Source organism: Taudactylus pleione, unplaced genomic scaffold (assembly GCF_031769625.1).
Source record: "Taudactylus pleione unplaced genomic scaffold, aTauple2 ptg000128l, whole genome shotgun sequence".
Taxonomy (NCBI): domain Eukaryota; kingdom Metazoa; phylum Chordata; class Amphibia; order Anura; family Myobatrachidae; genus Taudactylus; species Taudactylus pleione.
The window spans coordinates 7,955,186-7,967,904 of NW_028284530.1; the positions used below are offsets into that span (position 1 = coordinate 7,955,186).

Sequence of the window (12,719 nt, forward strand, 5' to 3'; positions counted from 1 at the left end):
TCGATTAATCTGCGTACAATCGGCCGGCTGCGGTGACCCATGGGGTCCCGCAACCGTCCGCCGTAGTTTAGGGGAAGAGGCCAGGAAATCTCCGTCAGCCGACGGATATCCTGGCTTCTTTCCTCCTCTGCAATGGCGGTGACATGCCTCCATTTCAGGAAACGGAGGACATCGCCGCCCGCTCCCCGCCCACAAATGGCAGCAGACTGTCAATCACTGACTGTCTGCTGCCAGTTTGCGTGGAGCCTCGCAGACCCATTCGAACGTGTCTGGTGCCTGCGCAGATTCCCAAACATCGGGAATCTACGTTCAGCTGCTGCGTTCAACTGTTGAATCAGGCCCTCAGTATGCAGCAAAAATCATTTCAGTTTTGTGTTGTATAGAACAGGGAGAAAGTCCTAGCAGCCTAGCTTTCTTTCAGTAACAGATAAAAAAAGTGTTTGCAAATGTGTAATGCAGCACCCACTGTCTGTAAACATATCCATGCATTAAATATAGTTATGCTTTAGTTCCCAGCTTATCCTAATAATCATCAACAAAAGCTTGTGCCTTTATTCATTTTATTTTACATTTAAGATTCAACACTATAGTTTTAAAAGCAATAAAAATGTTCTACTTTTTAGAAATGCTATTAATTTATTCTCTATACATTTTACAACATTCATAGCAAATTAATAATAGTTTTTTATTATATATTATTTACATTAGTTATCATTGTTGATTAGTTATCATTGTTAATGAGTACAATTTGCAAAAAGGGTATTAAAGCCATAATTAATAGTTATTTCAAATGAGATGTTGTGTTTGCAGACAAACTTGGTTTTATTTGTTTCTAAATCAGCAAAACCTAAAATAATTAGAAAAAGGAGTCCACCAAACAAATATATCTTATTTAATCCTACTCTAAACAACTGTGTAAAACTTCTAATTTTGGTGAAAAGTAAACATACTGGGCCTGATTCAGACCCATTCGCAAGCAGCCGATCCCTCGTACGCGGCTGATGTTATGCATTTGCACATGCGTATGCATTGTAGTGCGCGTCCGCGAACTAGTTTGAGCGATCGGGAAGCGCTTGCTCGCCCAGCAAAGACAGCCCAGTGGAATGAGTGACAGGAGAGGCCATTTGTGGGTGGTAACAGGGGCAGGCCAGTAGTAACGGGGAGTGGAGGTGCGAACGCAGGCGTGCCTGAGTGTTTCAAAGCCGTTTTCAGAGGCGTGCACAATTAACAGGCAGCGTCAGAGAACACTTCACCTGGTTTATTTTTACACAGAACTGCTCGCAGTGCTTGTGGTAGGGTACAGTCAACCACAAGCGCTGCGGTCTGTTCCGATGGTTCCCGATGTACCGATGGTTGTATATACTTCCTGTAGATGACTTACGCTAGTGGGCGGCTAAAAACAGACTGGTGGGCGTCTGTAAACACAAAGTGATCGCACGCCAAGACATAGTGGGCGTGCTTTTGCCTTGCCGTGCGATCACCTGCCTTGACGTCACTTAGCTGAATTTGCATACGCTGGGAGCGAGCGTCCGCATCTAGCGAACGGGTCTGAATCAGGCCCACTGTATGAAGAACTTTTCACTTTTGTTTGCATTTTTAAAAATAAATAGTTTAGATTGTTTATTACACCCTCCAAAAAATTATAATGATATTATAATTATATGTGATTTTGAACCATGAACCACAAGCTATTGAGCTAAATATTATTATGCAATATTTTATTAAATATTGCTATAATTGCATAAGTTTTTAATTAAATGAACCGTCCCTCATTCTGAAATGTAAACATTACATTTAATTTTATTTGATTCTACTCAATTTTAAGTCTCACACATTTGTACCGATCATACCACCTGTTTTGTTGATTTAGGGCCTGATCTTAGTTTCAAAATTACTAATGCAGTTTTAATTCGAAATTACTCAAGCTGCATATCCAATCGCAGTGGCTAATTTATGCATGCCCATGCAGCATTCAAACAGACAGACACGCAGTGGCGGATCTAGACTTTTTTATTTAGGGGGGGGGTTTAATGATAATAACCCTGACTCCTCCTCTTTTCCATCCTGGCACTAACCCTTCCTGGTCCCAACTCCTCCTCTTAAGGGACTCATACTGTGCCTCACAAACAGCCAGGCGTCAACCCCTCCATCAGGGGCGTATTTATAATGGGTGCAGGGTGTCCCACGTTGGCGCCAGTGTCACACTGTAAAAACGCCTGGAAACTCGCCGCTGCAGCCATTTTCCTGTTGTTTTGCGCATGTGCAGTACAGGGCACTTGGCCACCGCGGCCATTTTCCCAGTGGCCTGCGCATGCGCCATATACTCTGGGCACACTCTAGTGCCTGGAGTCTATCAGTGCGGCACTAGCCGAGCTGCGCTCAGTGTGCTGCCGGCTGCCAGACTGAGAGGAGGGGGCCCGTGACGGAGACTGCACATGGGCCCCCTCCTCTCTAGAAACGCCCCTGCCCTCCACAGTGTGTGGCCAGGGGCAAATGCAGGATTCGTATGAGGGGGTTTACTTGCGTGTGTGTATGTATATATATATATATATATATATATATATATATATATATAGTATAGCACATTCATATATTACATAGGACACATACACACATATACTGTATACTGTATATTATATAGCACACACATATTACATAGGAACATACACAACCACACTTACTGTACTCTTACTTTGGCATCCTGACATGTTGCAGCAGGTTGTTGATGGGGTAGGGGTCGGGCAGTTTGCATCATTAGGCTCCGCCCCCTGTGGCATAATCCGACGATTTGCGGGTCTGGGGGAGTGGGGGATGCCAAAATAATGTGATTCTTATAAATTCTAATCATTTTGGAGCTAGAACCGTGGGTCAAAACAACATTTGGTTTTTGAGGGGGAGTTTTTGAGTACTGTCAGTTGCGCTACTGGTGGCACCTGTGGTACTGATACTAGGGGCAGGGTGGAGGGAGGAACCACTCTCATGCCGCTGCTCCCCTGACATTACAATCCTGTGACCTAGTCAGGAGGTGAGGTGCTGTGTATGGCTGCATGCACTGTGCCCGGACACAGAAGCAGGAGAAGGAGGAGCGGAGCGAGGAGCAGGCCCATCAGCCAGGAGCACTTCACAACTGTGGCAGCCAGTGAGTTTTCAGTTACTCCCGAGTCTTGAGCCAGATCAGAGAGGTAAGGACGCTAGGAGGGGACAATCGCTCCAATCGCCCCCCTTGGATCCGCCACTGCAGACACGCATGCGTTTCTTCAACCACCCCCGTCACCACCCGCAAACACTGAGTGCCGGTCAATCACTCTACGATGGCTCTCCATGCTCTGGCTGATCGCAGTGCGATCGCAGTGGTGTCTTCGTACACTGTGATGCATAAGCAGGCGCAGTGCGCAAAAATCACCCGTCTGCATATGTGTTAGCAGTTGAGATCCTTAATGAGTCAGGCCCTTAGTGTGTATTTATTGCACATGTGCAGGTGCTCACATCTCTGATGAAGCCATTTGGAGGCTGAACCAATATTCAAGAAAGAAGGGTATTGATTATCTAGGAGCCCATAATACCACTGAGGCATGAAGCATATTGCCTGATTCTGTGTTGGATTTTTGGATATAGATGCATTTCCCTATTTCGTGCCAACTGCGCATGCATCTTATTCTGAAAACATATTGTGCGCCTGTGCCACGCACTGTGGACAAAGTAGCCAGTAGTTGCTTCTGTATCTGATCTCGGATTAACGGGTACTAACGTTAAGTGGGCATTTCTGGGCGACAAATGTTAAGAGGCAGAGAACAACTGCACCTAATGGAAGTGTCATGGGAGTGTCGTGAGTGTGTAGCCCAACTTCCATGCATGTTTTAGGTGTTTGGATGCAGTTGGGGCGACTGTTTCAGACACATCTTTTGCACCCATCATGGGGCTGATACATTTCCAAACACTAATGATGATGTAAAAAAAAAATTAGGTGGTGCAACCAATACAGATAGACGGATAGATATATTAATACAGTGATAGTGGGAGTCTTCCATGCCCAAGGCAGTTGCTAAAGTCGGGAGCAGCTCCAAGATCGGTCCAGAGGCACCAAATTAAATTGCTGCCAAAATGTATAACAAACTACATTCTCATGTACATTGGTTCAGTACAACAAATGGCTTGCTCTATTACTGTATGTATAGGCAATATGCACAATTCATTTCAGTTAGAATAAAGAGCAGGATTAATCATTGGATACATGTGTACCTTTTTTTGACTATTTTAGCATACTACCGCTAACAGAATAGGAAAGCATACTGGGATGCTCGTTTATTGGAGAATATCCCCAATATTTAATTTGCAGTAACTAAGCAAGCAGTATGGCTTAGGCAATGACCTTACACATGGTTTGAAAGTTGAATGATACTAGCTCGTATTTGTGTGGCTACTCCAGGTGGAGAGTTGTACTGTAAAGGTGCCCATACACAGGATGATTTTTAACATGATTTTGGCAGTTTCTACAGGTTGGACAGACCAATCGTTTGAAAATAGATGTATTTTGAGTCTTCTGTGACCCCAATGCACGTCCCCGCCGTCGTCTAGTTGGATCGCAGATAAAATGGTTTTGCAGAGAGATCCCAACCGATCGTGTACGATGTGACACACTTCTATGCATCTTATCCTATGATCGTAACAATCAATCTTACACCATTTGACCACATCTTATGAAAAATTCAAGGGAAGAATTTCAAGGGCAATCGTCCAACTCATCTTACCAACTTTGAATCTTACCATGTATGGGGGCCTTAAGTTCCTGGTTATCTTCTCACCTTGACACTGTAAGTCACAGTCATTTCCTAAATCTGACCCCCCAGTAAGTATTACTATCCTGAATTTTTAAAAGCAGATGTGTCTGAAACAGTTCTTACCTGTTTTAAAGAACCTTTAAGGGAGAGGAACATGTAAATCATGTAGCCAGGTATCAGCACCATCGAAGACAAGGCCATGAACCAACCAACTCCTTGTCCCCAAGATGGGAAAACATAGCTTCCCATGGTAAGTGGAGTCATTTGGACGGCACTGAAGAGAAACACCCCCTGCAATAAAATTTCATATATTTAATACAGACCTATCAATAGTTTGCCACAAAACTCTTTTTAAATTAAGTAGCTCAAGTCAGAAATGAATTAGTGTTGAAAAGGTCACAAAGTCAACATCAAGAAAATGAATGCAACCTGCTGTTATTGTGGCATCAAAAGAGACAGAAATAGATGCTGCTGTAAAGTTCTTTCCTAAGGGTAGCTTGTTGACATTTCATTAATCAGTGTATTGCAACGCGGTAAGAGAACAGTCAAAATCGCATTTTATGGTCCGGAAAAGTAATTTGATGTAGTGTCTTCTTACTCATGAGCTTAAGTTCATATTTAATATTTGTCAACATTAATGCACCTCTTATTCACATATGAGCCTGGGTCATTTTAGGAGACATGAGGGTATAAGTAATAGCCTGCTAGTTGCAGGCAACCATGAGATGTAGGCGATTTAGCTGCTACAGTTAAAGCGGCAATTGTTTAAAAGGCAAAACCAACCTGATTTAGCTTTTTTTAAAACTAGCACTATATATCTAGTAGCAAAATTGCCGACATCTCGCGGCTGCCTGCATCTTGCAAGCTATTACATACTGTATACCCTATAGAGATCAAGACAATCACCTACTGTGTTATAACATATTCCCACAGGGATCCAGTAAGTATTATTAACTAACCAGCTACTGTACAAGGGAAATAATCTTAATAAAGTAAAATTGTCAGATATTACCGCTACAACGATGGGGGTGAAGAAAGACCAACAGAGTTTCCACCAGAGGCACGGCCTATAACCAACCATCTCTTCAATGTTGTCATAAAACCTGTTAACTCCTGAAAAATAAATGTTTGTAGTATTTAATATAAAATATTATTTTTTTCTGTTTTTGATGTTTTTTAATATGTAAAAAGATGTTGCCTTCAAAATGAGCTATCATTTATTGAGTAAAAGGATTTAATATTGGTTCTGATATTTTTAATAAGGAAAGGCTGTTACTCTAGTAATCATCTCAGTTCGTCTAACTCCCTTTGAAATCACATGAATATGTCCTCCTACAGTACATACCTCGTTTGACTTCTGTATTAAGGTCTAAAACTTAATTGGTCCTTCTTACTAAATAGTACTGCAAATTATTGTTGATAAAAATGAGACCTGCCTATTAAATGCAAAAGGTATCTGGATGACTTGTCGACATTTCTGAATGCCGACATGGCCAATAGGTTGACAACCAATATCTTGAAATGCATAAAAGTCGACAGGGTTAAAATTAGGGGTGAGCGGGTTCGGATTTCTGAAATCCGAACCCCCCCGAGCCCCCCCGATCCGAGTCCGATCCGAGTCAGGCTCGACTTTTCCCGCCTGACTCGGATCTGAAATCGAGGCAAAACGTCATCTTCCCGCCTTCCGAGTCTCGCGGGTTTTGGATCCTATATAAGGTACACACGTCGGCGCCATTTTCTCACTCGGCTGTGGACAGTGAAGAGGGAGGGTGGGAGTTAGGGCTGTGTAGTGTAGTGTAGTGTAGTGCTGCTGTTGTCCACTACTTCAAAGTCCATAGGGGCTGGCTGTGTTGTGCTGTGCTGCTGTTGTTAATAGGGGCTGTGTCCACTACTTCAAAGTCCATAGGGGCTGGCTGGACTGTGTTGTGCAGTCTGTTCTCCATAGGGGCTGTGTCCACTCCAAAGTCCTGTGCAGTGTCCCAGTCCTAAAGGAGTGCTGTAGTGTTGTCCAGGGGGTGCTCTGTCCATCAGGGGTGCTCCCCCCAAGTGCTAAAAAAATAATATATTTTCTGTGTTTGTGAATTGTGTGCGCAGTAGCCGCACGTGCATCAACAAAGTAGTGCCAAGCGTGCGCCTGTGTCATAAGTAAAGGGCCGGCTGGCTTGACCGTTAAGGGTGCTGTAACCCCCGAAAGTACACTCCAGTCCAAACCAAAAAAAAAATTATTTTCTGTGTTTGTGAATTGTGTGCGCAGTAGCCGCACGTGCATCAACAAAGTAGTGCCAAGCGTGCGCCTGTGTCATAAGTAAAGGGCCGGCTGGCTTGACCGTTAAGGGTGCTGTAACCCCCGAAAGTACACTCCAGTCCAAACCAAAAAAAAAATTATTTTCTGTGTTTGTGAATTGTGTGCGCAGTAGCCGCACGTGCATCAACAAAGTAGTGCCAAGCGTGCGCCTGTGTCATAAGTAAAGGGCCGGCTGGCTTGACCGTTAAGGGTGCTGTAACCCCCGAAAGTACACTCCAGTCCAAACCAAAAAAATAATTATTTTCTGTGTTTGTGAATTGTGTGCGCAGTAGCCGCACGTGCATCAACAAAGTAGTGCCAAGCGTGCGCCTGTGTCATAAGTAAAGGGCCAGCTGGCTTGACCGTTAAGGGTGCTGTAACCCCCGAAAGTACACTCCAGTCCAAACCAAAAAAAATATTATTTTCTGTGTTTGTGAATTGTGTGCGCAGTAGTCGCACGTGCATCAACAAAGTAGTGCCAAGCGTGCGCCTGTGTCATAAGTAAAGGGCCGGCTGGCTTGACCGTTAAAGGGTGCTGTAACCCCCAAAGTACACTCCAGTCCAAACCAAAAAAAAAATTATTTTCTGTGTTTGTGAATTGTGTGCGCAGTAGCCGCACGTGCATCAACAAAGTAGTGCCAAGCGTGCGCCTGTGTCATAAGTAAAGGGCCGGCTGGCTTGACCGTTAAGGGTGCTGTAACCCCCGAAAGTACACTCCAGTCCAAACCAAAAAAAAAATTATTTTCTGTGTTTGTGAATTGTGTGCGCAGTAGCCGCACGTGCATCAACAAAGTAGTGCCAAGCGTGCGCCTGTGTCATAAGTAAAGGGCCAGCTGGCTTGACCGTTAAAGGGTGCTGTAACCCCCGAAAGTACACTCCAGTCCTAACCAAAAAAAAATTATTTTCTGTGTTTGTGAATTGTGTGCGCAGTAGCCGCACGTGCATCAACAAAGTAGTGCCAAGAGTGCGCCTGTGTCATAAGTAAAGGGCCGGCTGGCTTGACCGTTAAGGGTGCTGTAACCCCCGAAAGTACACTCCAGTCCAAACCAAAAAAAATATTATTTTCTGTGTTTGTGAATTGTGTGCGCAGTAGCCGCACGTGCATCAACAAAGTAGTGCCAAGCGTGCGCCTGTGTCATAAGTAAAGGGCCGGCTGGCTTGACCGTTAAGGGTGCTGTAACCCCCGAAAGTACACTCCAGTCCAAACCAAAAAAAAAATTATTTTCTGTGTTTGTGAATTGTGTGCGCAGTAGCCGCACGTGCATCAACAAAGTAGTGCCAAGCGTGCGCCTGTGTCATAAGTAAAGGGCCGGCTGGCTTGACCGTTAAGGGTGCTGTAACCCCCGAAAGTACACTCCAGTCCAAACCAAAAAAAATTTATTTTCTGTGTTTGTGAATTGTGTGCGCAGTAGCCGCACGTGCATCAACAAAGTAGTGCCAAGCGTGCGCCTGTGTCATAAGTAAAGGGCCGGCTGGCTTGACCGTTAAAGGGTGCTGTAACCCCCAAAGTACACTCCAGTCCAAACCAAAAAAAAATTATTTTCTGTGTTTGTGAATTGTGTGCGCAGTAGCCGCACGTGCATCAACAAAGTAGTGCCAAGCGTGCGCCTGTGTCATAAGTAAAGGGCCGGCTGGCTTGACCGTTAAGGGTGCTGTAACCCCCGAAAGTACACTCCAGTCCAAACCAAAAAAAAAATTATTTTCTGTGTTTGTGAATTGTGTGCGCAGTAGCCACACGTGCATCAACAAAGTAGTGCCAAGCGTGCGCCTGTGTCATAAGTAAAGGGCCGGCTGGCTTGACCGTTAAGGGTGCTGTAACCCCCGAAAGTACACTCCAGTCCAAACCAAAAAAAAAATTATTTTCTGTGTTTGTGAATTGTGTGCGCAGTAGCCGCACGTGCATCAACAAAGTAGTGCCAAGCGTGCGCCTGTGTCATAAGTAAAGGGCCGGCTGGCTTGACCGTTAAGGGTGCTGTAACCCCCGAAAGTACACTCCAGTCCAAACCAAAAAAAAAATTATTTTCTGTGTTTGTGAATTGTGTGCGCAGTAGCCACACGTGCATCAACAAAGTAGTGCCAAGCGTGCGCCTGTGTCATAAGTAAAGGGCCGGCTGGCTTGACCGTTAAGGGTGCTGTAACCCCCGAAAGTACACTCCAGTCCAAACCAAAAAAAAAATTATTTTCTGTGTTTGTGAATTGTGTGCGCAGTAGCCGCACGTGCATCAACAAAGTAGTGCCAAGCGTGCGCCTGTGTCATAAGTAAAGGGCCGGCTGGCTTGACCGTTAAGGGTGCTGTAACCCCCGAAAGTACACTCCAGTCCAAACCAAAAAAAAAATTATTTTCTGTGTTTGTGAATTGTGTGCGCAGTAGCCACACGTGCATCAACAAAGTAGTGCCAAGCGTGCGCCTGTGTCATAAGTAAAGGGCCGGCTGGCTTGACCGTTAAAGGGTGCTGTAACCCCCGAAAGTACACTCCAGTCCAAACCAAAAAAAAATTATTTTCTGTGTTTGTGAATTGTGTGCGCAGTAGCCGCACGTGCATCAACAAAGTAGTGCCAAGAGTGCGCCTGTGTCATAAGTAAAGGGCCGGCTGGCTTGACCGTTAAAGGGTGCTGTAACCCCCGAAAGTACACTCCAGGCCAAACCAAAAAAAAATTATTTTCTGTGTTTGTGAATTGTGTGCGCAGTAGCCGCACGTGCATCAACAAAGTAGTGCCAAGAGTGCGCCTGTGTCATAAGTAAAGGGCCGGCTGGCTTGACCGTTAAAGGGTGCTGTAACCCACAAAGTACACTCCAGTCCAAACCAAAAAAAAAATTATTTTCTGTGTTTAGCCGCACGTATATATCAAATCGATATAACATAAATGGAGGACCAAACTTTCTCCGATAAAAATAAAATAGAGAAAGATCAAGAACCACTTCCTCCTAGTGCTGAAGCTGCTGCCACTAGTCATGACATAGACGATAACATGCCATCAACGTCGTCTGCCAAGGCCGATGCCCAATGTCATAGTAGAGGGCACATACAATCCCAAATGGCAAAGTTCAGGAAAATGACCTTGAAAAAGACATTTAAATCAGCTGAAGAGAAACGTAAACTTGCCAATATGCCATTTACGACACGGAGTGGCAAGGAACGGCTAAGGTCGATCCCTAGTATGTTCATGACTAGTGGTTCAGCTTCACATGACGATGGAAGCCCTCCTCCCACTAAAAAAATCAAAAGAGTTAAGCTGGCAAAAGCACAGCGAAGAACTGTGCTTTCTAAGAAGATATCACAAATCCCCAAGGAGAGTCCAAGTGTGGTGGTGGTTGCGATGCCTGACCTTCCCAGCACTGGACGGGAAGAGGTGGCTCTTTCCACCATTTGCATGCCCCCTGCAAGTGCTGAAAGGAGCACCCACAGTCCACTTGCTGATATGCAAATTGAAGATGTCACTGTTGAAGTACAACAGGATGAGGATACTGGTGTAGCTGGCGCTGAGGAGGAAGTTGGCGAGGAGGATTCTGATGGTGATGTGGTTTGTTTAAATCAGGCTCCGGGGGAGACAGTTGTTGTCCGTGGGATGAAAAAGCCCATCACGGTCATGCCTGGGCAGAAGACCAAACATTCCACCTCTTTGGTCTGGCAATATTTCTATCCAAATCCGGACAACAACTGTCTTGCCATATGTACCATATGTAAAGGTGAAATAAGTAGGGGTAGGGACGTCAACCACCTAGGAACATCCTCCCTTATACGGCACCTGCAGCGCGTTCATAAAAAGTTACTGTCAAGTTCAGAAACTTTGGCTAAGACCGTAAGCAGTCCAGGGACACCTAAATCCCGTTGTCCTGTTGTATCCAAGCGCCTGCAAACCACACCGTCAACTCCCTCCTCGTCAATTTCCTCCTTAGTCAGGATCGGAAGTAGTCCTGCAGGCCATGTCACTGGCATGACTGACTCTCCTATCCGGGATTCCTCTGGAGGATCCTGCATTGCTACGCCTACTGCTGCCGCTGCTGCTGTTGCTGCTGCTGGGAGTCGTTCATCATCCCAGAGAGGAAGTAGGAACACCACTACTTTTACTAAACAATTGACCCTCCAACAGTCCTTAGCGAGGAGGATGAAGTACGACAGCAGTCATCCTGAAGCAAAACGTATAACTGAGGCCTTGACTGCTATGTTGGTGTTAGACGTGCGTCCGGTATCCGCCATTAGTGCAGTGGGATTTAGACAATTGATGGAGGTAGTGTGTCCCCGGTTCCAAATCCCGTCTAGATTCCACTTCACTAGGCAGGCGATACCGAGACTGTACAGAAACGTCAGAAAAAGTGTCCTCAGTGGCCTGAAAAATGCCGTTGTACACAATGTCCACTTAACCACGGACATGTGGACAAGTGGAACAGGGCAGACTAAGGACTATATGACTGTGACAGCCCACTGGGTAGATGTATCACCTTACGCAGCAACAGCAGCAGCGTCACCAGTAGCAGCATCTCAGAAACGCCAGCTCGTTACAAGGCAGGCTACGCTGTGTATCACCGGTTTCAGTAAGAGGCACACCGCCGACAACCTCTTAGAGAAACTGAGGGAAATCATCGCCCAGTGGCTTACCCCACTTAGACTCTCCTGGGGATTTGTGATATCTGACAACGCCACAAATATTGTGCGGGCATTACATCTGGGCAAATTCCAGCATGTCCCATGTTTTGCTCACACAATAAACTTGGTGGTGCAGAATTTTCTGAAAAGCGACAGGGGCGTGCAGGAGACGCTTTGGGTGGCCCGAAAAATTTCTGGCCACTTTCGCCATTCAGCGACTGCGTGCCGAAGACTGGAGCGCCAGAAAACACTCTTGAACCTGCCCCGCCATCACCTGAAGCAAGAGGTTGTGACACGGTGGAACTCAACCCTCTATATGCTTCAGAGGATGGAGGAGCAGCAAAAGGCCATACAAGCCTATACATCCACCTATGACATAGGCAAAGGAGGGGGTATGCACCTGACTCAAGCGCAGTGGAGAATGATTTCCGTGTTGTGCAAGGTTCTCCAGCCCTTCGAACTTGCCACACGTGAAGTCAGTTCAGACACTGCCAGCTTGAGTCAGGTCATTCCCCTCATCAGGCTTTTGCAGAAGCAGCTGGAGAAAGTGAAGGAGGAGCTAAGACGGAGCGATTCCGCTCGGCATGTGGGACTTGTGGATGAAGCCCTTCATTCGCTTTGCCAGGATTCCAGGGTGGTCAATCTGTTGAAATCAGACCACTACATTTTGGCCACCGTGCTCGATCCTAGGTTTAAAGCCTATGTGGTGTCTCTCTTTCCGGCCGACACAAGCCTGCAGAGGTGCAAAGACCTGCTGGTGAACACACTGTCAGCTGAAGCGGAACGTGACACGTCAACAGCTCCTTCTTCATTTTCTCCTGCAACTGGGGCTGCCAGGAAAAAACTTAGGTATCCTAAGCAACCCGCTGGCGGTGATGCAGGACAGGCAGGACCAAGTTTGGACATCTGGTCCGGACTGAAGGACCTGGCAACAATTTCTGACATGTCTACTGTCACTGCATATGATACTGTCACCATTGACAGAATGGTGGAGGATTACATCGGTGACAGCATCCAAGTAGGCATGGCAGACAGTCCATACCTGTACTGGCAGGAAAAAGAGGCAATTTG

At 45.8% G+C, this 12,719-nt stretch overlaps 1 protein-coding gene across 1 annotated transcript in view; it reads right to left on the reverse strand.

The window, feature by feature from the left end:
• SLC6A1 (solute carrier family 6 member 1) overlaps window positions 1–12,719 on the reverse strand; it is a 202,994-nt gene that overhangs the window by 8,417 nt on the left and 181,858 nt on the right. Inside the window, exons 13-14 of the mRNA XM_088472723.1 lie at window positions 5,791–5,891; window positions 4,902–5,069 (exon numbers count right to left, since the gene is read on the reverse strand). Of these exons, the coding sequence (XP_088328849.1) occupies window positions 4,902–5,069; window positions 5,791–5,891 (269 nt within the window). The remainder of the gene's footprint in view (window positions 1–4,901; window positions 5,070–5,790; window positions 5,892–12,719) is intronic.